General features: G+C 37.0%; 2 protein-coding genes across 4 annotated transcripts in view; one reads left to right on the top strand and one right to left on the bottom strand.

Moving 5' to 3' along the window:
• The first annotated feature begins 1236 nt into the window (after positions 1-1236).
• Positions 1237-4742, top strand: LOC131983687 (tripartite motif-containing protein 16-like). Its single transcript, XM_059348452.1, has one exon. The coding sequence runs from the start codon at positions 1317-1319 to the stop codon at positions 2976-2978; it is 1662 nt and encodes a 553-aa protein (XP_059204435.1). The 5' UTR covers positions 1237-1316; the 3' UTR covers positions 2979-4742.
• Positions 4743-9274: 4532 nt separating this feature from the next.
• Positions 9275-23231, bottom strand: part of LOC131983688 (4-aminobutyrate aminotransferase, mitochondrial-like) — a 39371-nt gene continuing 25414 nt past the window's right edge. For all 3 annotated transcript variants that reach the window (XM_059348453.1, XM_059348454.1, XM_059348455.1), the window contains 7 exons: positions 23158-23221; positions 21919-22067; positions 20893-21030; positions 19003-19170; positions 16672-16818; positions 14861-14972; positions 9275-12162 (listed from right to left, as the gene is read on the bottom strand). In XM_059348453.1, the coding sequence (XP_059204436.1) occupies positions 12041-12162; positions 14861-14972; positions 16672-16818; positions 19003-19170; positions 20893-21030; positions 21919-22067; positions 23158-23221 (900 nt within the window). In that variant the 3' untranslated portion in view covers positions 9275-12040. The remainder of the gene's footprint in view (positions 12163-14860; positions 14973-16671; positions 16819-19002; positions 19171-20892; positions 21031-21918; positions 22068-23157; positions 23222-23231) is intronic.

Raw genomic sequence — 23231 nt, 5'->3', positions numbered from 1 at the left:
AAAAATACAAGGTTTTTATTTTCTAGTTATAATAACAAACATTTAAATCGAAAAAAAACGCCCGTTGTTTCATATTCTGCAACCGGAAGTTGTAATTTAAAAAATAAAAGCGTGAATGGTCAGTAAATAAAGTTTATTCCACTTCACGAGTACTTTTACTTTTGATACTTTAAGTACATTTTGATGCTGATACTTTTGTACTTTTACTTCAGTAAGTTTTGAATGCAGAACTTTTACTGTAGTGGAGTCCTTTCACAGTGTGTATTAGTACTTTTACTGCAGTAAATAAAGGATGTGTATTAGCAGGGGCGTGTCTAGGATTTTCTTCTTGGGGGGGCACACTGAAATTACACTTTAAATGTCCCACAGTCATACAAACATAATAAACAGTAGGCTGAGGTACGTATAGAACTATTTTATTTACCCAAATAATGCACAGAACAGTGTTTAGAAATTGTATCTGACTGAGTAAAATGTTTTGTTTGTTTCAATGGGTTGATCTGCTCCTGAAGACTATACTGGTGTATAACCTGGTAGTAATAGTATAATTTTCAGCAAGGTAAAAGCTTTGTTTCATAGGTATCTACGCCTCTTTGTTACCTTAATGAGACAGAAACAACCAGTTGAGTTTAGTTATGAGCAACTTTATTGCCACTCTAACATTACATATAACAGTTAGAGACAGTTTGTGTTCATTATTAACAAACAGGATTATAACAGCTGAATGTTTTGGTGTTGATGGGTAAAGCGGTCAACAAATGCAAAGCAACAGGTAGAATCATGATTTAGTGAGGACTCAACCATGAGAAAAGCTTGAACCATGAACTGTTGAAGGCTTCTTTCTATCCTTGTACAGTCTGTAGATAAACCCTCAGGAGAGGCTGAGCTGCTCCATCTTGAGTCCTTTCCATCCTGATCTCTCTCTCCCTATCACTGTCTGCCCCTGAAGAAATCATGCATGACATTTGGTCTGAAATTATATTAAGTCAGAAAAGCACTTTCCTTAAAGTGAAACACACAGGATAGGTATCACACACAATGACATCATCCTCTAATGATTTGTTACAGCAACCCCTCCCTCTTCTCCTGCTCTCAAACAGCCAGCTCCACTCTGTCCTGCTGTTTCCTGGTTCCCTCCCCTTCACATCTACTAGTTAGAAAATGGGTGTTACCAACATGATGCTGACTCACTGCACACACACACACACACACACACACACACACACACACACACACACCTTGTTCAGATCAGAGTTCAAACCGGTTTCACTTATGAGGAAGTGAACCTCAGACAGTCGTTGTGACTGAGAGGTGAAATGGCGCAGAAAGGAGTTCAGCTGGACCGGGAAACTTTCTCTTGTTCCATCTGTCTGGATCTACTGAAGGATCCGGTGACGACTACATGTGGACACAGCTACTGTATGAAGTGTATTAAAACACACTGGGATGAAGAGGATAGAAAGGGAATCTACAGCTGCCCTGAGTGCAGACAGACGTTCACTCCGAGGCCTGTCCTGCTGAAAAACACCATGTTAGCAGTTTTAGTGGATGAGATGAAGAAGACCGGACTCCCAGCTGCTCCTGCTGATCACTGCTATGCTGGACCTGGAGATGTGGCCTGTGATGTCTGCACTGGGAGAAAACTGAAAGCCTTCAAGTCCTGTCTCACCTGTCTCATCTCTTACTGTGAGCAACACCTGCAGCGTCATTATGATGTAGCTCCGTTATCAAAACACAAGCTGGTGGAGCCCTCCGAGAAGCTGCAGGAGAACATCTGCTCTCAGCACGATGAGGTGATGAAGATGTTCTGCCGTACAGATCAGAAGTCTATCTGTTATCTCTGCCCTGTGGACCAACATAAAGGCCACGACACGGTCTCAGCTGCAGCAGAACGGACGGAGAAGCAGAAAGAGCTGGAGGTGAGTCGACAAAACATCCAGCAGAGAATCCAGGACAGAGAGAAAGATGTGAAGCTGCTTCAACAGGAGGTGCAGAACATCAATCACTCCGCTGATAAAACAGTGGAGGACAGTGAGAAGATGTTCACTGAGCTGATCCGTCTCATGCAGAAAAGAAGCTCTGAGGTGAAGCGGCAGGTCAGATCCCAGCAGAAAACTGAAGTGAGTCGAGTCAAAAAGGTGGAGGAGAAGCTGCAGCAGGAGATCAGAGAGCTGAAGAGGAAAGACGCTGAACTGAAGAAGCTCTCAAACACAGAGGACCACAACCAGTTTCTCCACAGCTACCCCTCACTGTCAGCACTCAGCCCGTCTACATCCAGCATCCAGATCCGTCCTCTGAGCTACTTTGAGGACGTGACAGCGGCCGTGTCACGAGTCAGAGACAAACTGCAGGACGTCCTGAGAGACAAATGGACAGACGTCTCACTGACTGAAGTGGATGTTTTACTGTCAGATTCACCAGCAGAGCCCACGACCAGAGCTGAGTTCTTAAAATGTTCATGTGAGATCACACTGGATCCAAACACAGCATACACACAGCTGTTATTATCTGAGGGGAAAAGAAAAGCAACATCCATGAGTCATCAACAGTCCTATCCACGTCACCCAGACAGATTCACTGGACGGTCTCAGGTCCTGAGTAGAGAGAGTCTGACTGGACGATGTTACTGGGAGGTGGAGTGGAGAGGGGATGGAGTTTATGTAGCAGCTTCATACAAGAATATCAGCAGGTCGAGTGACTCTTTATTTGGACACAATGACAAATCTTGGGCATTAAAATGTTACAACAACAAATATACATTTTGGTACAACAGTATCCAAACTCCCGTCTCAGGTCCTCGGTCCTCCAGAGTGGGAGTGTACCTGGATCACAGAGCAGGTATTCTGTCCTTCTACAGCGTCTCTAAAACCATGACCCTCCTCCACAGGGTCCAGACCACGTTCACTCAGCCGCTCTATGCTGGACTTCTGCTTGGTTTCAAAGTAGGAGACACTGTTGAGTTCTGTAAACTCAAATAACCAAAGGGACAGCAGGTTAAAATGTGTTTTAACTCTTAAAGCTCCCATTTTGTTCACCTTTGTGGTGTTTTATTTGAAGTTTTTGTATCTATAAGAGGATAAATTTGTAGTTTTACATTCTAAAAATGATCTCAGATCAGTATTTCATCTGCTCTCTCAGCCTCCTTCTGCAGCTCCAGCAGCTCAGATCATGTTGGGCCTGTCTCATTAATATTCATGAGCCTTTCTTCTGATTGGCTGACAGTCTTGAGTGACACCCGGCCAGGCTAACCACAGTTAACGGTTTGCAGGTTAAACTCACCGGTGAATGCAAAAAGACGATGGCCACCGCTGAGGAAGATGTTGTCAGACTTTACATGTTTGAGCCTGATGATGCTTCCCTCTGACTCAAACATGAAATATATTACTGGTTCACTTACAGGTTGCAGATTTAGAGTCGGACATGATAATGTGTATACGGCCGTATCCTATAGGAGCAGCTTCTTTGAGTGACAGATTTTTAGGAAGCAATCAGAAAATATATTTTCACAGTATTTTTATTGCAACTGCACCTGCTTTATAATCACAAGACTTGTAACTTGTGTTTTTCTACAATAAGGGACCTTTAAACTGATTTCTTTCCATGTTTGTTGCTGAGAGCTCATCGTTGTGGCATTTCTTCTCTGCAGAGATCAGCTGTCAATCAAACATTATGGGCGGGGCTTTGACATCTGCTCATTAGTTGTTCTGTAGATGTTTGACTTTCCTTCCTGTGTCTGTTGAGCCACGGAGGCTTTCACTGCTCATGATGACTGTTGTTCACCTCAACTCATATTTCTCTGCAGGAAAATGTCAGTTTCGCTGTGCTCCAAATATTTGTTGAATATTTGTATGTTGTTGTTGTTGTTTTTCTTTTATGCATGGGTCTGAAGAGAGAAAGCTCCAGATATTCAAAGAAAATGTGTAAAAAAGAAAAGAAAAATAGAATTATATCTACATTTATTTGTTTGTTAGACCAAATGTTTCTGTTATAATCAAAACACAAATGAGGCTCTATGATGTATTATAAAACTATAATTATCATGTTCATAATCAATAAGGAAATAGTCATCATTATCTTGTATATCTCTGAGATTCTGATCAAACTAATTGATTGGGTGGATGAAGTGAATCTGTACAAGAAATCACTGAACAAAAATCATTTAACAAACTTCACTGATGGGATGTGTGAAAAAACTGTTTCTATAATGAATAAACAAACATAAACAAAGTATTTTCTTCTGGTCTTAATTCCAGGGTTTGATATAAAGCTGATGGATAAATGATGAGACTAATATGAGATATAACTGAGGCTGTTCTCCTGAAACAACACAAAGTTCACTGTTCATGTTGAGAGCAGAAGAACATTTGTCAGTCAGTCTCTCATTTCTCCAACAAAAGCTGTTTTAATGAGGAAAGTTCAAAGGCCAGAGTTTTATATCACTTGTTGCTTTTACAGCCAAGATTTGGTTTGTGCTCTTAGTTGATAAAAGGATTTATTACAGACACATTCCTGACACATATACATGCTACTAAACTCTTAAATCTTAGTGAAGTCAACAAGGAAGAAAACTCTAATCTATTGTCTTAATGTTTACCTGTTGACTCAGAAGAGTTTTCCTGCTAAAAGTTGAAATGAGCAGTGAGTTTAAAAGAGAAATGAGCTCTGTTATAAACGAGAGTTGAACAAAGTGTCAAGGATCCTTTCTTCAGAGTCGCCCCCAGAGGCCAGAGTCCTTCCTGTATCACTGCTGACTGCTGTCAACTTAAACAACCAAAGTCATTTAAAGGATGCAGGAGAAAATGTGTTTTAACTTTTAAAGCTCCATATTGTTCCCCTTTGTTGTGTTGTTATTCAAGTTTTGACACCTAAAGGAGATAAATTTGTAGTTTTACATTCTAAAAATGATCTCAGATCAGTTGTTCATCTGCTCTCTCAGCCTCCTTCTGCAGCTCAGATCATGTTGGGCCTGTCTCATTAATATTCATGAGCCTTTCTTCTGATTGGCTGACAGTCTTGAGTGACACCCGGCCAGGCTAACCACAGTTAACGGTTTGCAGCCTCGGTTAAACTCACCGGTGAATGCAAAAAGACGATGGCCACCGCTGAGGAAGATGTTGTCAGACTTTACATGTTAGAGTCACAGTCTGGATCCCAGATGATCTAAAAAACCTCCACAGTTTTATTTTATGAAGCACTTTGTAGCTTTTGTTTGAAAGGCGACAGACGTGCATACAAACATACACGCATCCTGTATATTTTTGAAAATCAACTCGGACAAACTGATTGGCAGCTCTGGTGGGCGTGGCCAGCCGGGTGGCCAATCACATTTCAGGGGTAACCGGTGCCCCCCCGGTGCCACAGACGGATTATCATGACCACGGGCCCCTGCCTACACTCTTCCCATTACGCACACATATCAACACCGGGCAACACAACCACACAAAATAACTGTCATTTTAGGTTTGTTTTGTTTGGCACCTGCCATGTACAGGACAATAAACATATTAAGGAAGAGACAGCAAGCGCAAATAGCCAGCCCTCTCAGAATTAAGGACTAAAACACACCTTAATTAAAATAAGCCCCTACTGGCTCTGGGGCCCTGGGCACATGCCCACTTTGCCCATGCGGTCAGTGGCGGTTCTAGACCAGTGTTCCTGTGGGGGCCAAGCAGGGGCCAGTGTTTAATCAGATGGGCACATTAAAAAACGGCAAAGATGATATTTAAGCATTCAAAACCTTTTTTTTTTTTTTTTTAGCTTATTTAAACATCTCATTTAAGTATTTTTGGAAGATACAAACACATTGAAACAATGAGACTTACCAACAATAACAATTATTTTTGTACAACAATGACATTTTCTCATTTTTGTGCACAATTGCTTTTTTTATATTTTGGAAGTGCAGTACAGTAATAATGATCTTATTTCATATATACCCAAGCTTTTATTGAACGATTAAACTATGAAACAATGTAACATTCTGGGTTCCTTTTGTCTACAATGAGGTATTGTTTGAACAAAAAGAGAATTGTCCTGTCCATCGTTTTTCATCACTTTATTATTAATTTGACACAGGGGCCACAGCAGGGGCCAAGGGCTTCTTCACAGTGGCCCCTGGAGGCCCCTGGGTAGAACCGCCACTGCATGTGGTAATCCCTCTATGCTGGTGGCCACGCCTCTGTGTATTAGTACTTTTACTGCAGTAAAGGATCTGATCATTTTTTCCACCACTGTGTGTAATCTGATACTCTGGAGATTGGCCTGCATGCTATTCCTTCCTTCCTTTCTTTTAAAAACTTATTTCCATGCGTCATCAACTCTGCATACATGAGAATGTTACTTCCTGTTGTACGCTGAGAAACGAGACTGTTCTGCCACAACAGAAGCAGAATGAGGAACAGAAGATTAATCTCTAGAAACTGGGAACGAAATGTAACGCAGGTTTTTAGTCTCACTTGTAACTGAGACGAGACAAAGGCAGGTCTCAGGCTTCCACACATACTGATACGCACACCAAGGTTATTATAGTGAACAGAACTAACGAAATAATGAAAACTAAAATTAAAAAAACATTCTCGTTAACTGGAATAATTTTTTTTTTTTAAAAACAATAACTAACTGAAACTGTATTTTGTGGTTCCAAAACCAACTAAAATTATAGTGAAAATGTCCCTCGTTTTCGTCTTTGTCAACTTTTTTCATACAGTATTTTTTTTACAAAAGATAAATGCAAAAATTACAGTGGTGGCTTGTATATATATGACATTAAATACATATTACAGTGTATTTTACAGAGGAGTAATTTATTTAAAAAAGAAAAAGAAAAAATACTGTTTTGGCTGATATAAATATTTACGGTGTTTCATTGTTACTGAAACTGAATTAACTCATTTATCATTTTACGTCTTTTACTGTCATGGTTTTACAGTTTTTCACCCTAAAATCTACAGACTTTTTTTTTTACAGTGTAGTTAGTAAAAGTAAAAAGCAGTTTACTACGCTGCTTCTTTTTTAACTTACCTTCAAACTGCTCTCAAGGTCTCAGATGAGATTTCACACTCAAGAAATAATAATAATAACTCTACTTAGTCATTCAAAACATGATTTACTCATCACAGTAAATGGACAGAATGATTTATAGACAGTTAAACAGTTAGAGCCACCTAAAATAATACATCAACAACCATCGAGCTCAGATCACAAGTTGAGTCAAGATTTAGTGTCAGAAATACTGAAAGGAGGTCAACGTGGAGAATCTGAGGAGACGGGAACTGTTGTCATCATCAGCAACGTGTTGCTCAACCTCGACAACCTGTTGCTCAGCCCGACTTCATTGAATAAATCTCTAAAATATTCGGTTAGAACTCATTTAAAAACTGAACTCACCCTGTTAACTTCATGTAACAAATTTACAAATTTAGGCTTACTGGGATATAATTTCTACAATGTAAATGTAAAAAGATGTGCGTATATATTCATACATATATGTATTTATGATTGTTATAAGTTAATAATCACACATTTATTTCATGAACTGTTACAAATATGAAACATTTACAGACACTGATGCTCTGAAGTGTTCTACAGAATCAACATAGCAGCTTCAGCCCATTTACAAAAAAGACATTTCACAAGTTTTTATAAAATGTGTCATGGAAAGTTGTTTAAGACTTCATGGTCTACCACTTTGTATTAACTATGAGTTGATAGAACTCTCTGTTCAAAAAAGACTTGTGCTCAAAGTTCAGCAGCTCAGCTACAGGTGACCGATGTGGTAGACGCTCAGACGGTCCCAGAGGGACGGGCTGCATCTGAACCAACCAGCTAGACTTTTTATTAAAGTTTCCTTTCTCTTGTCAAATTTAAAAATACCATTTGAGAAAAAGTCAAATGTTTTCAAAGTGTGGAGTGGCTGTTGGGGGATATCAGTCAGTTGTTTTTCAATGTAAAACTGTCATGGAGAAGCAGTGATATATATATATAAATATATATATAAATATATGTTAACCCTTTGATGCTCAACATATAAACACCTTCTAATACACAACATGGGTCCAAAATAACCCACGTTAATTCCCTTCGTTATTCCATGCTGCTGTGTGTTTGAATATCTTTTTTATTATTACAACAGATCATTATATCCATGTTTCCTTTCATACTTTATGAAGAAAAATTGTTTTAGTATTATTACATCAAGTTTACACACATGGGTCTAAAATGACCTTGTGCATTAGAAGCGTAGTGATACAAAAAGTGATTCACTGAATGAACAATGTGAGTAAATGTGTCACTATGTTTGTCTTATTTTGAAGGTTTAACTGTAAAAGAGTTGTTAGAACCACCAGATTACATTGGAAAATCACATATTTTAACATCTGAGACTTATTAGAGGCACCAAATAATAATTTCCATTGGAAAAAAACACCAATTTAACAAACTAGGATAGTTAATATTTGTGTCTTCTTTGTCAGGTTTTAAATTGGTGACAACATAAACACCTTCTAATGCACAACATGGGTCAGAAATCACCTTGTGCATTAGAAGAGTAGTGATAAAAAAATGGTTTTATTCAAAAAGTAAGAAATGAAAACCAAAAATTAGGATGTTTGATGATCAAAAACAAGTTATTTGAGGAAAACCTGCAATACTGAATGATGAAATTAATTTATTGCAAAGATATAGAATATAAAAACTTAGTCGGGTCACATTAGACCATGTTGTGCATCAAAGGGTTAAGCAGTGTGAGATTTATGATTCGTTGGAAGTGTTTTTAACTATAATCTGAAGTGAAATGTGAATATTATTCTCTATTATCCAGGTCATGGTGCTGGGAACCCTCCAGTAAGTTGTAATAGTCCCTGAATACAAATTAGAGTTTCAATTTGTTTTACAATTTCTACCAAATGTGGATTTGTAGAGCATTCCCTTCATGTTTAAGCTTTTGTCTATGCATGTGTATTTTTTCCTTCATCGCCACTGATAATTAATCAGCATGCAAGACTTCATAAACAGTGATCTAAACTGGAAACGATCTCTTTCACTATAGCCAGAAGTTCTGTCACAAACAAGAAGGGTTGAATATGAAATCATAACCAAGTGTGGCTTCTATAAAAGGAAGAAGCATCTGTGTGTGTGTTTGTGTGTGTGTGTGTGTGTGTGTATGTGTTCAATGTGTATTATGCTTATGTTTCATAGTTTTTTTTCATAGTTTTTTCCTCCTTTCCTCTCCTCACGTTGTGCTGTATTTCTTTTCTTTCACCTCTGTCTCCCTGTCCATCTCTGTCATATTATATGTGTGTTTTAAGTATACGTTTGGACGGGTACATGGCTAATTTCGTTCTCCTAGTACAGGACAAAAAAGTACATTATAATTTTCATTTATCATTGGTGTAGGCCCAAAGCAATTTGTTGTATTCAATTGTAAAAATGTTAAGCTTATATACGGCAATAAAGCATTTCTTTTTTGAAATACAGTCATGGAAAAAATGATTAGACCTCCTTGTTTTCTTCAGTTTCTTGTTCATTTTAATGTCTGGTTCAACTAAAGGTTCATTTGTTTGGACAAATATAATGATAACAACAAACATAGCTGATAAGAGATTAATTTAAGAGCTGATATCTAGACATTTAACATGTTTTCTTGATAATAACCAAAATCATTATCAAGAAAAAACATGGAAAATGTCTAGATATCAGCTCTTCATTATTCAATGCTCTAATATTTTTTTCCATGACTGTATTAGTCGACTAAAATGTTCATTATAGCTTACGAAAATCTTAAAAAGCTTTAACCTCTACATTTCCTATACAACTTCAAGTCTAGTTTTGAGTTTCCCCTAGCTAGACTAGCTTTCGATTACAAAAACTCCAAAAATCATATTAATAAATGCTCATTTTGACCAATTAGTCATGTTGGGAGACTAATTTAGATTTAGTAGGCTGTTTTATTTTCATTCAAAATATGGTTTGCAGCTCAATTCTGACATTTTTCCTCTTATTTTGGCCAATAATGGCTCTTTAGTTAGTAAAGGTTGCCGACCCCTGTCCTGTCCACCTCTGTCATATTATATGTGTGTTTTAAGTATATGTTTGGACGGGTTGATGGCTAATTTCGCTGTACTAGTACTTGTTACTTTGTGCAATGACAATAAAGGAAAATCTGACTCTGACTCTGTGCTGGACGGTGTGGTACCTTATAAAAAGTGTTTTCTGCACTAGTAATAACGAAAAGTAAATGTGTTTTCAGAAATTAATTTCGTTCAGGTGTTGTATTCAGAATTTTAGTTCAATTTAGGAAACCAATGGCTGCTCTCATTTGAGCCACTAAAAACAAAGAACAGAAAAGAAGAACAATTAGTACATTTCAGTGACATGCAGGCACTAAACAATCTATGACATGTTCATGGTCCATCTAAGATTCACATTTTTCAGGGCTACAACATTTCACGCTGCAAGGTCATTCCTAGTTAGAGCAACACAGAATCATAATAATATACCATTTAATGACATGCAGACTGGCATCTTGGCTTTATTGTGTGTTATTACATATTCATCACTGACACAGGACTCTGTATCCAGGATGATTCAGCTTTTATTAAAACAAACATAAAGGCTAACTATAATCACACCAGTGACTGAAGTTAGGCGACGGGAGGACGGGATATGGGCTGAAATATATATATATATATATATATATATGAGCCACCAGAAACTGAATTTGAATCATTAATATTTGAATTTGAATTGGTTAACTTGAATAGTTGCATTAAAGAAACTGAATTTGAATCACATAATTTGAATTTGTATTTTTCAATTTGAATCATTGCATTGAAAAGCTGAATCTGAATTGTAATTTGAAATTGAATGTATTAGTTTGGAATTGAACATTTAGTTCAAATTCAATTTTCTGCGACGAACATCTGGGTAGTTGAGGCAGAGCAATCGAGCACAGATACACAGAGCGGCTCTTCTACCAATCAGCACCTAGGTTGTTTTTTTTTAAAACATTTGTTGCCACCAAGCGGCAACCTCCCGTCCTGAGCTGTGAACCCTATGCTGAACTACCAAAAGCTGCAATTCCTCGACTCGCCACTTGGGGCTGGCGTATGTATCTGTGCTTGATTGCTCTGCCTCAACTTCCCAGATGTTTGTCGCAGAAAATTGAAATTTAATTTATTAGTTTGGAACTGAACATTCAGTTTCACAATTCAATTTTCTGCGACAAACGTCCGGCTAGTTGAGGCAGAGCAATCGAGCACAGAGGTTGCCGCTTGGTGGCAACAAATGTTAAAAAAAGAAAAAACGGATGTGCATTTGTTGCCACCAAGCGGCAACCTCTGCTCGATTGCTCTGCCTCAACTAGCCGGACGTTTGAATGTTCAAATTCAGTTTTTTTAATGCAATTATTCAACTTAAGCAACTCAAATTCAAATATAAATGATTCAAATTCAGCTTCTGGTGGCTCATATTTCAGCCCGTAGGATGGGAGCATATGTGCACTGAAAGAATCACATCTTTTCTGAGCTATTAATTAAATTAGGAGTTTATATCTTGGACATCTTATTTACATTTACCTCATGTTATGCTACCTGTTAAAGGAACAGAGCCTGACTCTGAGCCTGGCTCCTGGTCCAGGTCTCTGAATCTCAATCACTTCATCCAGAGCCAAGTCAGTCCACATACAATAACACTGATCCAGAATAGAAAGATTCTGGAGTTTGTAGTTACTTCCATGGATTTATTTTGCAGAAACATGAACATTTGGTGAAATGAATTACCTCAACAGTGATCACTGGCTCCTGTTTTGAGTTATTTTCTGGCTACTTTATCTTCATAGCAGCGCACGTAAGAGTTGGAAATGATGATATAACCATCATCATTTTAGATTTAGATAATTAGATCTTAAATAGAGGTTATATAACATATTTGTGCTGTTTATTGTACGGATTGTGCTTTATCATGAAATTGACCGCCTGGAGTTTTCCTCCCTCCGTTCTGAATTAAGTCAGGCTCATGCAGTGTCCCTCAGGCGCTTCAGGATTTATTTGTGCTGGGCCAATACGTCATTGAAAATGTTGAGGAAGAGGTGAACGTGGTATTCCTTGAAAACCAGCGATGGACGGAAACGGATAGATCGATCCCCACATCCTCCCAGGAGGACACCTGTCAGTGACAAACATGGTTAGAATATACAGAATAACAAACAAAATCATTGTTTCAGTCTCAAACATTTCCTTTAGACTTTAGATTTATAGCGTAATGATGATCGTTTTTAATTGTTGGAGTTATTATAACACAATGATATTAGCTGTATCCAGGTACCACCAGTACCGCCACTGTTAAACTCTCTGAAAAAAGGGCTAATAAATGGAAATGCAATATTTTTTGGGTCTTTTAATTTTCCTCACAATTTGGTCTTACACTGTAAACATTTGTTTTTTCATTTACATCAGAAATAGGGCGTAAAATTAAAAATTGTATCTCACCGTAGTAGACACTTTAATTACCAAATGATCAAAGAATAGCACAAAACTTTAACTTTTTCTGTCATAAACTGTAGGAAACACACAGTTTTGCTGTAAAAATATAACATTTTCATGTGAAATTAATGGAGAAATACCATGATGTGTGAATAAATGACACAATTACCCTAAAAATAACTTTATATATTCAGCCTAAATTACAGTTTTTGCTGATATTTACATTTAAATTTTGATTAGAAAACCCACTCACTGTATTTTTACGGTGAAGTTCTCGCAAACAAAGCTGTTGGTATTTTACCGTAAATTAAACTGATTATTTTTTACAGTGTAGCAATGGCTCTGGCCTGGCTCACTCAGTTTTCTTATCTGTAATTTTGAAAAGTTATCAGTCAAGGTAATGTCACAAACTGCTTATATCAGCTGATATTTGCCTTCCAGCAATACATCAGTAATACATTAGCAGTATTATTATTATTAAAACCTATATTTAACATTTGGTGTGATTTTGAAATGGTATAAATCACATTTGTTCAGCAAGAGGCGCTCCGATTGACTCCAGCCCAGGCGGCAACCTCCAGGTCTGAGCAGGGAGGCAAACCAGGAAGTGCCTTAAGCTGCATTCTACCGAAAATTCAGCAGGGGGCGCTAAGTTTGGCTACAGAAACGTTTCCGTCCATTCATTTCAATGCAAAATGAGAAAACTTCTCACTTGATTTATTAGCTCAGAAATGTTTTTTAGGACAACACTATGGTCTCAATCACTAGTAAAAAATCTTCTTCAAGACAATCTGATGTTAATAGTTCTAATAATGGCCCCATTTAGAAGAAAATAGAGGATAAAGAATCGTATGATTTGGGGCGGGGCTACCTTTGATTGACAGGTCACTAACAAGGCGAGCCATCACCAGGAGAGAAGCAGAACAATGCGTATCCACGGCAACATGTCAATAAAGTTATATATAACATTATATATAGATATTTACTGTTATATGTACAGTGTGAACAGGAGTGGAGCCAGAACAGTGCCTTGTGGAACTCCTGAGCTGCTCATTAATGTCCCAGAAACACAGTTCCCCAACCTGACACACTGTAGTCTTCCTGTCAGCTAATCTGTGATCCAGGAGATGAAGGAAAGATCCACTCCATCTCTGTGAGCTTGTTTTTGAGTATGTTGGGTTGGATGGTGTTGAATGTGCTTGAAAAATCAAAGAACTTGATTCTCACATAAGCACCGACGTGTCGTTTGTATGCAAACTGCAGGGGGTCGAGTTCGTCTCTGTTTTTTTGGAGTAATTTATTTTTTGGTTTGTTGTTCGGGGTTATTATTTCTGTTTTAATGAATAATGTTTTCCCAGTTTTTCTGAGAATTTTTTTTCTGTTTTTCGGGGCAATTTTTTCAACATCCAACCTGCAAGTGACTCCTGCCCCGCACGCACATATATCAAGGTTCAGACAGTTTGTGAGTGGACAAATTCAAGCACTTTTCAAGGACTTTCCAGGTCCATTTTCAAGCTTTTCCAGGACCAACAACGGTTTTAAGTTGCATGTTTTAGATGAGTACTTACATGCTAAAAGGGGTAATTTCACTCAACCACACCAACAGCGATGGTTTTCCACTTTTAACAACCAAAAGTACAGTTTGCTAATCTCAATATTCAATTTAGTATTTTTTTCATTGAACATGTGATTATCTATAGTCAGATTGCAAGAGAAATACAGGAAGAATTTCAAGCATTTTCAAGCACTATCCAAAATCCTTGAAGCACTTTTTAAACCTTGAAAATACAACATTTAAATTTAAGCATTTTCAAGGATTTCAAGCACCCGTACGAACCCCGATATATATATATATATATATATATATATACATATATATATATATATATATATATATATATATATACATATATATATATATATATATATAAAACAATTTTGCGTCTTCCTTTTTTTTTTTGTAATTTTGCATCTTTTTGCATCATCGCAGTACTGTAAATGTAAATGTAGAAATAAGGATTACAAGTGGTGACTGACCACTTTCTAATTTATGTGCAGTGCACCCTTGTGAATATGAGCAGTGTATGGTTGGTTTTGTATTTATTCTCCCACATCTGTATTCTTATTTCTATTATTTATTATTTATTTTTATTTACTTATGTAGTATTTTTATCATTTAAATTTTTTTTTTTATTGTGTATTTAAGTTTCCTTCTTTCGTTAGTGATTTATATTTACTATTTGTATTGTTTTAAATGGTTTGGGGCATATGTTTGGACTCCCAGTAGTTATATGTATGTGTTATTATGTCTGAAAATAAATAAAGATAGTGTTGGAAAAAAAAATAAAATAAAATAAAAAGTGGTGAGGGATGTGTCCTACCTTTGTCTCTGGCTTTGAGCAGGATGCTGTTGCGTGTTGCATCATCACAGATATCAATAGCACAGAAGGTTCCCTGTCCACGAGCTCTGCTCAACATGCCGGGGTACTGAGCCTGAGGCAAGACGCATCCAGGTCACGTTCTCACACATTAATGTCACAATCACACCAAGCATGATCCAAGTCAACTACAGCATATGATTTATCAGGCCAAGAACTATATTTGGTCACTTCAGTGGATATAAAATGTGGTCCTCATGTCTCTCTGTTTGGTCGTAGAACCACATGGATTTGTTCGAGGAGAACTTGACTATGACGGCATGTTAAGGCCAAGCATGAATAAAAATATAAATACAAACCGGGGGGGGGGGGGGGGGTTGCAAATTTACTAGATTAAAGTGGCAAATCTACAAGAAAAAATTTGCAGATTTTATGAGATTTAACCCATAACCCAGACCCAGTTATCCTTAAAGGATGTGTTCTATAAGTGGACCACATAGAAAACATTTCTGATGTTTTAAAAAAAAAATACAACCCCTAAATGTCAAAGATCTGTGATGTATGTATGGTATTTATGTTTATGATATTTCTTATTTTAAAATAGAAAAAAAAATAGACACATTTTCTGCGTACAGAGACACAAATTTGCCTTTTTATTTTGCATCTCCATAACATTTATCAAAATTGTGACTTTAATTTGTTCAGGAAATCTGGTCAGAACAAGTTAAATGCAACACAGGACACAACTATTAATGGATTAGAATTGTTAAATGGGTTTAAATTTAGCCTAGTAACAAAAAATAAGCTTTTTAAAATTAGCTACTTTTACACATTTCTGTTTCCAGTCACACAGTATATGTCTCTTAGGGATTTAATGAGTTAAGGTGAAGAATAAAGCTGAATATGGGAGATTCTAGAAGATTTAAAGTGCTTGATACACGGGTGTCACCATGGGTTCTTATGGGTTAAAGTGGCAAATCTGCTCGAAAAAAGTTGCGGATTTATGAGACAAAAGCGGGAAAAAAACAACTTTTTTCTGGCAGATTCACCACTTTAAATCTCATAAATCTGCACTTTTTTTATCGTAGATTTGACACCTTAATCTGGTAAACTTTTTTCTCTAAATATTACCCCCCTCCCTCGGGTCTGTATGGTTTTTTTTTTCACACATACTGGCTGTATGTAATATCCTCCAATATTCTCTAGGGTTGAAATTTGGAATTTGCAAGTATTTCAATGAGTGTCCTATTAAGGGTTAAGAACATTACAATTCAATCAATTAATCCTTAATCACATATTTTTATTTGTTCAGGTTTTTGATTAATTGTTTTGGGACTGCTATGGTTGTTTAAATTGCTGTTGTTTTGGTCTTTTAAAACTTGTATGTACATTTTTATGTTATGTGTATGATTTTTATGTGAAGCACTTTGTGACTTCTGTCTGTGAAAGGTGCTATATAAATAAAGTTTACTTACTATTTATCTAGTGATAGTGATATCATTTAATCAGATTGGACCATCAGGTACATCAATCATCCTAAAGTAAGCCAGTAGTTCTTCCTGCTATCAAAGTGCAAAGATTGCATTTCCAGAATATAAAAAACAACATCTACAACAATAACAATAACACGTATGTTGTTATGTTAGTGGGCCACTAAGATTTGGACAGTTGGAACCTTAACACATGATATACAAACAAAAAGACAAAACTTTATCCAAGTTTGGAAACAAAAGAAAAGAAACTGCATCTTTATATATATCTAAATATATATAAAGATGATATAAATGACATATATATGCACACAAGCACCCTACCTGTAGATCATAAAGGCCGTTTAGCAAGGCTTTTCCAGACCGGGCCACCTCCTCCAGGAGGTTTTCTCTGCGAATCACATTGAGAACCTCAGCCAGTAACAAGTTCTTGCTTGGGTCACCCATCCATGTGTTAAAGATCCGGTACGGCTGAAAAGAGGCAACAGATACAGAAACAAACACACCTTTAAATTAAAAAAATGTACCATTTTAAACTTAACCCTTTGATGCACAACATGGTCTAAAGCAGGGGCGTCAAACTCAAATACACAATGGGCCAAAATGTAAAACTTGAATAAAATCGCGGGCCAACATTGAACAAATAAACCTTTTAATATATACCAAACATGTTTTGCTTTAACATTAAATATGGAACCAGCAACGCCTATAAACATACAATATATAACTAAATAAATAGCTTTTATAGTACAATAATAATATTATAAGTTGGTATTGCCTCGTGGGCCAAATAAAATTACATTGCGGGCCAAATTTGGTCTGCGGGCCAGAGTTTGACACCCCTGGTCTAAAGTGACCCAAGTAAGTTTTTATATTCTATATCTTTGCAATAAATTAATTTCATCATTCAGTATTGCAGGTTTTCCTCAAATAACCTGTTTTTGATCATCATACATCCTAATGTTTTGTTTTCATTTCTTAAAAATGTCTTTAAAACCTGACAAAGAAGACACAAATATTAACTATCCTAGTTTGTTAAATTGGTGTTTTTTCCAATGGAAATTATTATTTGGTGGCTCTAATAAGTCTCAGATGTTAAAATATGTGATTTTCCAATATAATCTGGTGGTTCTAACAACTCTTTTAAAGTTAAACCTTCAAAATAAGACAAACATAGTGACACATATACTCACATTGTTCATTCAGTGAATCACTTTTTGTATCACTACTCTTCTAATGCACAAGGTCATTTTAGACCCATGTGTGTAAACTTGATGTAATAATACAAAAACTATTTTCCTTCATAAAGTATGAAAGGAATGGATATAATGATCTGTTGTAATAATGCAGTTCATTTTTGACTCATGTAATACATTACAAGGTGTTTATATGTTGTGCATCAAAGGGTTAAACAAACTTAAGCTGCTATATTTAATTGTCCATGCTCATCAAGCTGGTGCTATTTTCCCATACACTTATTGATATGCGGTGGCTGGCTGGCTTAAGCCTTTCTGTTGTGTTCAAATCTGAAACAAATTATGCATTTACACTGTTCCCCTCTTTCAGAAACTCCAGATACTTACTGTTCATGACATCAATATTTCTCAAATATGTTTTTTTAAGGTATATTCAGATCATGAAAACTTTCCAAAGCACTTTAAGACTTATTTTAAATTTAATTCTCAGATTCACTCTTATTCAACGCGTCAGTCTTTAGATCTTCATCCTCCAAGATTTCTGACATGCAGAGGTCAATTTATTGTTCAATTTAGGGACCAAATTATGGATAAATACCTTTTCCCATCTGGCAAAGGACTCCATCTCTGTAAAATGCTTCAAAATATGTCTAAAAGCTCATTTAACTGCTGTTTTAAAATTCTAATTCACACACAAATACACTTCTATAACATGTTCATTTATGTTTTTAATTGTTTTTGTTATTGTCATTATAACTTGTTGATGTTATACATTTGTTTTTTCTATTATCAGTTTATTTCTTTCTAATAACTATGACATTTTCAACATGGTCTCACAGAAATCCGTGAAATAGCCACGGAATCTCTCAAATTTCCGTGAAACTGACACGGATTTGGCTACAATGCAAGTTAATGCCAGTCATATCCCGTGGCTATTCCAACATACAAAGTGATTATGTACATTCACTGAGTGAATATTTAGAAAATAAAACATATTTCTCGCTAGAAATGTGATCAAAATCCATTTTTATGCAGAAACTAAGTCAAAATATTGATTTTTCACTAAAAATGAGAGAATTGTCCTCCATGTTTTTTGTTCTGACCGCCGGGACCTTGAAAGTCACGTGACTTGGAACAAACCAATAGGAACAAATATCCATGGAATAGCCACGGGATATGACTGTCATTAATTTGCATTGTAGCTAAATCCGTGTCAGTTTCACGGAAATTTGAGCGATTCCGTGGCTATTCCACGGATTCCTGTGAGACCAGGTTCGAAATTTTAGGTGGAGGCTTTAAATAAATAAATAAGCCCATGTGGGTTTTCTGCCTCTCCCTGCACTTTACATTATATGTTATCTTTGTCATTTTATGTAATTCTAACTGTGCAAATAAAATAAAACCTAAAAAAATAAATAAAACCATTGTATAAAACACATATTTTTTTTAAATGACAAACCTTATCGGCCTGTAGTTCGTCCTTGTGGTAGTAGCCCCCAGTGAGCAGCTTCTTGCTGAAGGAGACGATGTCAGCAGGGTCCTCCATGCCCCAGTGCTCATGGGCCCACAGCTTCCCTGTGGAGCCTCCACCCGTCTGGACCTCATCCACGTGGAACGCACAGCCATGCTACGGAGATACAAGGTTAACACACTCAGCTATGGGGAAGTGCTGACTTTTGTCTGTGCCTATCCACTGAACAGCAGCTCGGAGTACCCGGCCTTCTTGGAGTATCTGGGTTGTGTCCTGGAAGGAGAACCACCTTGGAAACTTTATAATTCTTCTGGGACACTTCAACACTCAAGTGGGTAATAATGGTGTAACCTGGAGGTGGGTGACTGGGTGGAACAGCCTGCACTGTAAAACCCAATGTTGCTTGTTTGTTATTAAAACTCATTTTCCCTTTTCAATACAACAAAGATTTGTGCAAAAAGTTATTTTAACTTAAAATACTGAGTCAAATATCAAGATTCATTTGAGTCAACTCCATTATCTTTGTTGTCTTGACATAAAATTATTTTGCAGCATCGACACTCAAATATTTAAGTTGAAACAACAAGTTGGGTTTTACAGTGTGCCTGATCTGAACCAGAGTGGTGTTTGTTATTGGACTTCTGAGCTAGTCACAGGTTGGCCATAATGAACATCATGTTCAAGCAAGACTTGCTCATATTTGCACTTGGTACCAGAGCACTCAAAACTTGAGATTGATGATAGAATTTGTTTTATATCATCAGATGTCATGGGAGTTTCAGTCTCCAGTCTATTTGTTTTGTGGGCTTGGAGAAGGTTTAGAACCTTGGGGAGTCCTGTGGGGGGTACTGAGGGAATATGGGCTACCTGGCGCATTGATACAAGCTCTCCGGACCCTATATAACCAAAGAGAGCTGTGTCCGTATAACTGGTCAAAAATGTTCCCGGTGGGTGTTGGCCTCCGTCAGGGCTGTCCCTTGTCTCAGATTCTGTTTGTGGTTTTCATGGACAGCATCTCAAGGCTCAGCCGGGGTGGGGGGGGCCTAAGAGTTGCAGGGCTAACTTACTTAACATTTACTGAGATAATCCCATTATTATATGTGCAGGTGCAAGCTGGTTGGCTGATTTGGCTGAAAATGCTTTTTGTGTTTAGTTATAATTGATTAAGGCTACCAGGTAGAGCAAACTGTGGCTGATTTAGTCAATAACATGCAGATTACTCTTTTCCCCATCCACCATCCCATCCATTTGTTTGGTAAGTAGGCTGAATTTCAGTTGACTAAGATTTAGCTTGGTTGCCAACAGCTGTACAGAATGCTATTGTAGGATATTATCGGCCAATCAAACGACGGCACATCCAGCTTGTGGATTGCTTTGGAGTGTGTCGTTGCCAAGCAACCTGACAAAGGTTGAGATTTAGTTAGCCATGAATCTGTGATTTTTCACTATTAACTACCTTTTTCATTTAGATCATGGGTCTCAAACTGGCGGCCCGCGGGCCAATTTTGGCCCTCGTGATGATGTTTTGTGGCCCCCACCTTGATATGAAAGTTTAATGTGAGTTTTATATGAATGGCACTTTACCGTGTTGTGTGTGGAAGGTCCCTTTAATTACTTTTTTTGGTAATTTTGTGTCTTTTTTAAATAATTTTGTGTCTTTTTGGTAATTTTGTGTCTTTTTTAAAATTAATTCTGTGTCTTTTTGTTACATTGCCAAAGAACACCAATTAAAAGCTAATACTGGGAAAACATGATGGATTTTATGTTAAGATAGAAGTGCCAGAGGCTAGTAAGTCAGTATTCCTTCCAAGCTGATAGAACTCAGAGTTAAAAAAAGAAGCTTTTTTAAGGATCTGTTGCCATATTGATCGGTGGTACCTTGCGTGCGATGTTGCGAAGGTTCCTGAAGAAGTCTACGGATGCGTGGTTATCTCCACCTTCAGCCTGGATCGGTTCAATTACAATCCCGGCCACAGGTTTCCCCTTCTGCCTCCATTTGATGATCAGATCCTCCACCTGGAGATGCAAGTTAACCCAGAATCACTCCTTTTATAATGTAGATATAGAAAAATATCAAACATTTTCATGTAATATATGCATGTTAAGAGCCAACATGAACACTCTCTGATGATGAAATCGATCCCCAAATACTTGTGGATGAAAGATTAAAACTTAAAACAGACAAATGTCAACTAGCTGCAACTAGTTTATTGCCGGACGTTCATCTGACAATTTTTTAACAAAAGACTTAATTATGGTTGAGTTCCCAATTGCCCAAAAGGTGGGACATTTTTAAAAATGTAAGTAAAACATAATGCCATAATTTGCTAATTCTTTGTGACAGATATTCAATTGAAAACTGTTCAAAGACCAAGTATATTTTATGTTTAGCTGATAGACTTATAAAAAATTATAATTCTATATTCTGAATTTGGTGCATTCTGTTTTGAATTTCTTTTTACAAAAAAACAAAAAGAGAATAATAGTTACAATCCGTGTATTATTCATTCTTTTCATTTTCAATTGGCAATCAAAAATCAAATAATAAAAAATTGACTGGGTATTTTCTTATTTGTTTTTTATTATAACACAAAAAAACAAAACAAAAATACTTGTTTTTTCATATTTTAATTTTAGGCTCAGACCAATTAAATATTAAAATCAAATTCAGTCCTGGTGGCCGTTTTTCCATTTCATATTTTTGATCTGAGCCTGATAATGAAATATGAAAAAACAAGCTTTTTTTTTGTATTTTGTTTTATAATAGAAAACAAATAACAAAATAACCAGTTTTAAGTCAGTTTTTCATGATTTGAATTTTGATTGCCAATTGAAAATGGAAAGAACGAATGATACACAGATTAGTTACACACAAGCCAACACACACACACACACACAGCCCACCTCCTCCAGACAGCGCGCCTCCTCCTGGGCGTTCTCTCTGGTGAACTCCTCCAGCGGGTACTGCAGTCTGGGAAACGGAGCGATCGGCCAATCAAACGACGGCACATCCAGCTTGTGGATTGCTTTGGAGTGTGTCGTTGCCAAGCAACCTGAACGAGGTAAGAGATTTAGTTAGCCATGAATCTGAGATTTTGCACTATTAACTACCTTTTTCATTTAGAGCATGGGTCTCAAACTGGCGGCCCGCGGGCCAATTGTGGCCCTCGTGATGATATTTTGTGGCCCCCACCTTGATATGAAAGTTTAATGTGAGTTTTATATGAATGGCACTTTACCGTGTTGTGTGTGGAAGGTCCCTTTAATTACTTTTATTGGTAATTTTGTGTCTTTTTTTGGTAATTTTGTGTCTTTTTTAAAATAATTTTGTGTCTTTTTGTTCATTTTGTGCTTTTGTTCACTCTTTTGTACTAATGCTTTTATGTAATGCTTTCTATCGCTCCACTCCTTTTTACTTCTTCACTTTCTACTCTTTTACCCCTTTTCCCTTTTATTTTGTGTCTGTGAGAACGTCTTGTGATTGTTCCTGTTCTGTCTCTTATTGTTTTTATCTTAATGTTAGAATAGTTTTTATCCTTATGGCATCATTCTCCTTGTGATTAACTGTTTCTCTGTCCAAATACTTTGTAAACTGCTGTTTTTAAAAGGTGCTATAGGAATAAAGTTATTATTACATTTAGCATAGCTGATGGAGAGGCGAACGGAAATGCCTGCAATTTCCAGGATATATGTAATATTGGCTACTTGATCCAATGCAACTTGTACTTGTAATACTTGTAATCCAGTCATAGTGAGGACCAGAACAAGTTCTAACTAACTGAGTGAGGACATTTCATTCAGACCACACTTCTTCATTTTTAAGGGTTAGGACTTGGTTTCAGTTTCAGGTTTCAATTAGTTTGAGGTTTAGGGTCAGGGGCTACGGATTTATTACGTTAATGAAGTGTCCTTAAAAAAACCAAAAAAAAGAAGTACAAGGATGAGTGTGTGTGTGTTCTTGTACTGCCTACAAAGTGAGGACCAGGGCTTCAACCAGCAAACTGAGGACATATTTTCTTTAAAGGCCTTTGTGAGGGTTAAGACTTGGTTTTAAGGTTCAGGTTATGATCAGGTTTAAGTTAGGTGTGTGTGTGTGTGTGTGTGTGTGTGTGTGTGTGTGTGTGTGTGTGTGTGTGTGTGTACCCATGGTTCTTCCATGGAAAGCTCCAGTGAACGACAGAATACTGAGATCTGGACACCCTGGGGTCTAACACAGA

Source organism: Centropristis striata, chromosome 13 (genome assembly GCF_030273125.1).
Source record: "Centropristis striata isolate RG_2023a ecotype Rhode Island chromosome 13, C.striata_1.0, whole genome shotgun sequence".
In the NCBI taxonomy this organism is placed as follows: Eukaryota; Metazoa; Chordata; class Actinopteri; order Perciformes; family Serranidae; genus Centropristis; species Centropristis striata.
The sequence above is the reverse complement of the archived record's forward strand: the minus strand, read 5'-3'. Positions and strand labels throughout refer to the sequence as shown.

Excerpts from the sequence above, each read along its gene's own strand:
- LOC131983687 (XM_059348452.1), top strand. The coding sequence starts at position 1,317 with ATGGCGCAGAAAGGAGTTCAGCTGGACCGGGAAACTTTCTCTTGTTCC.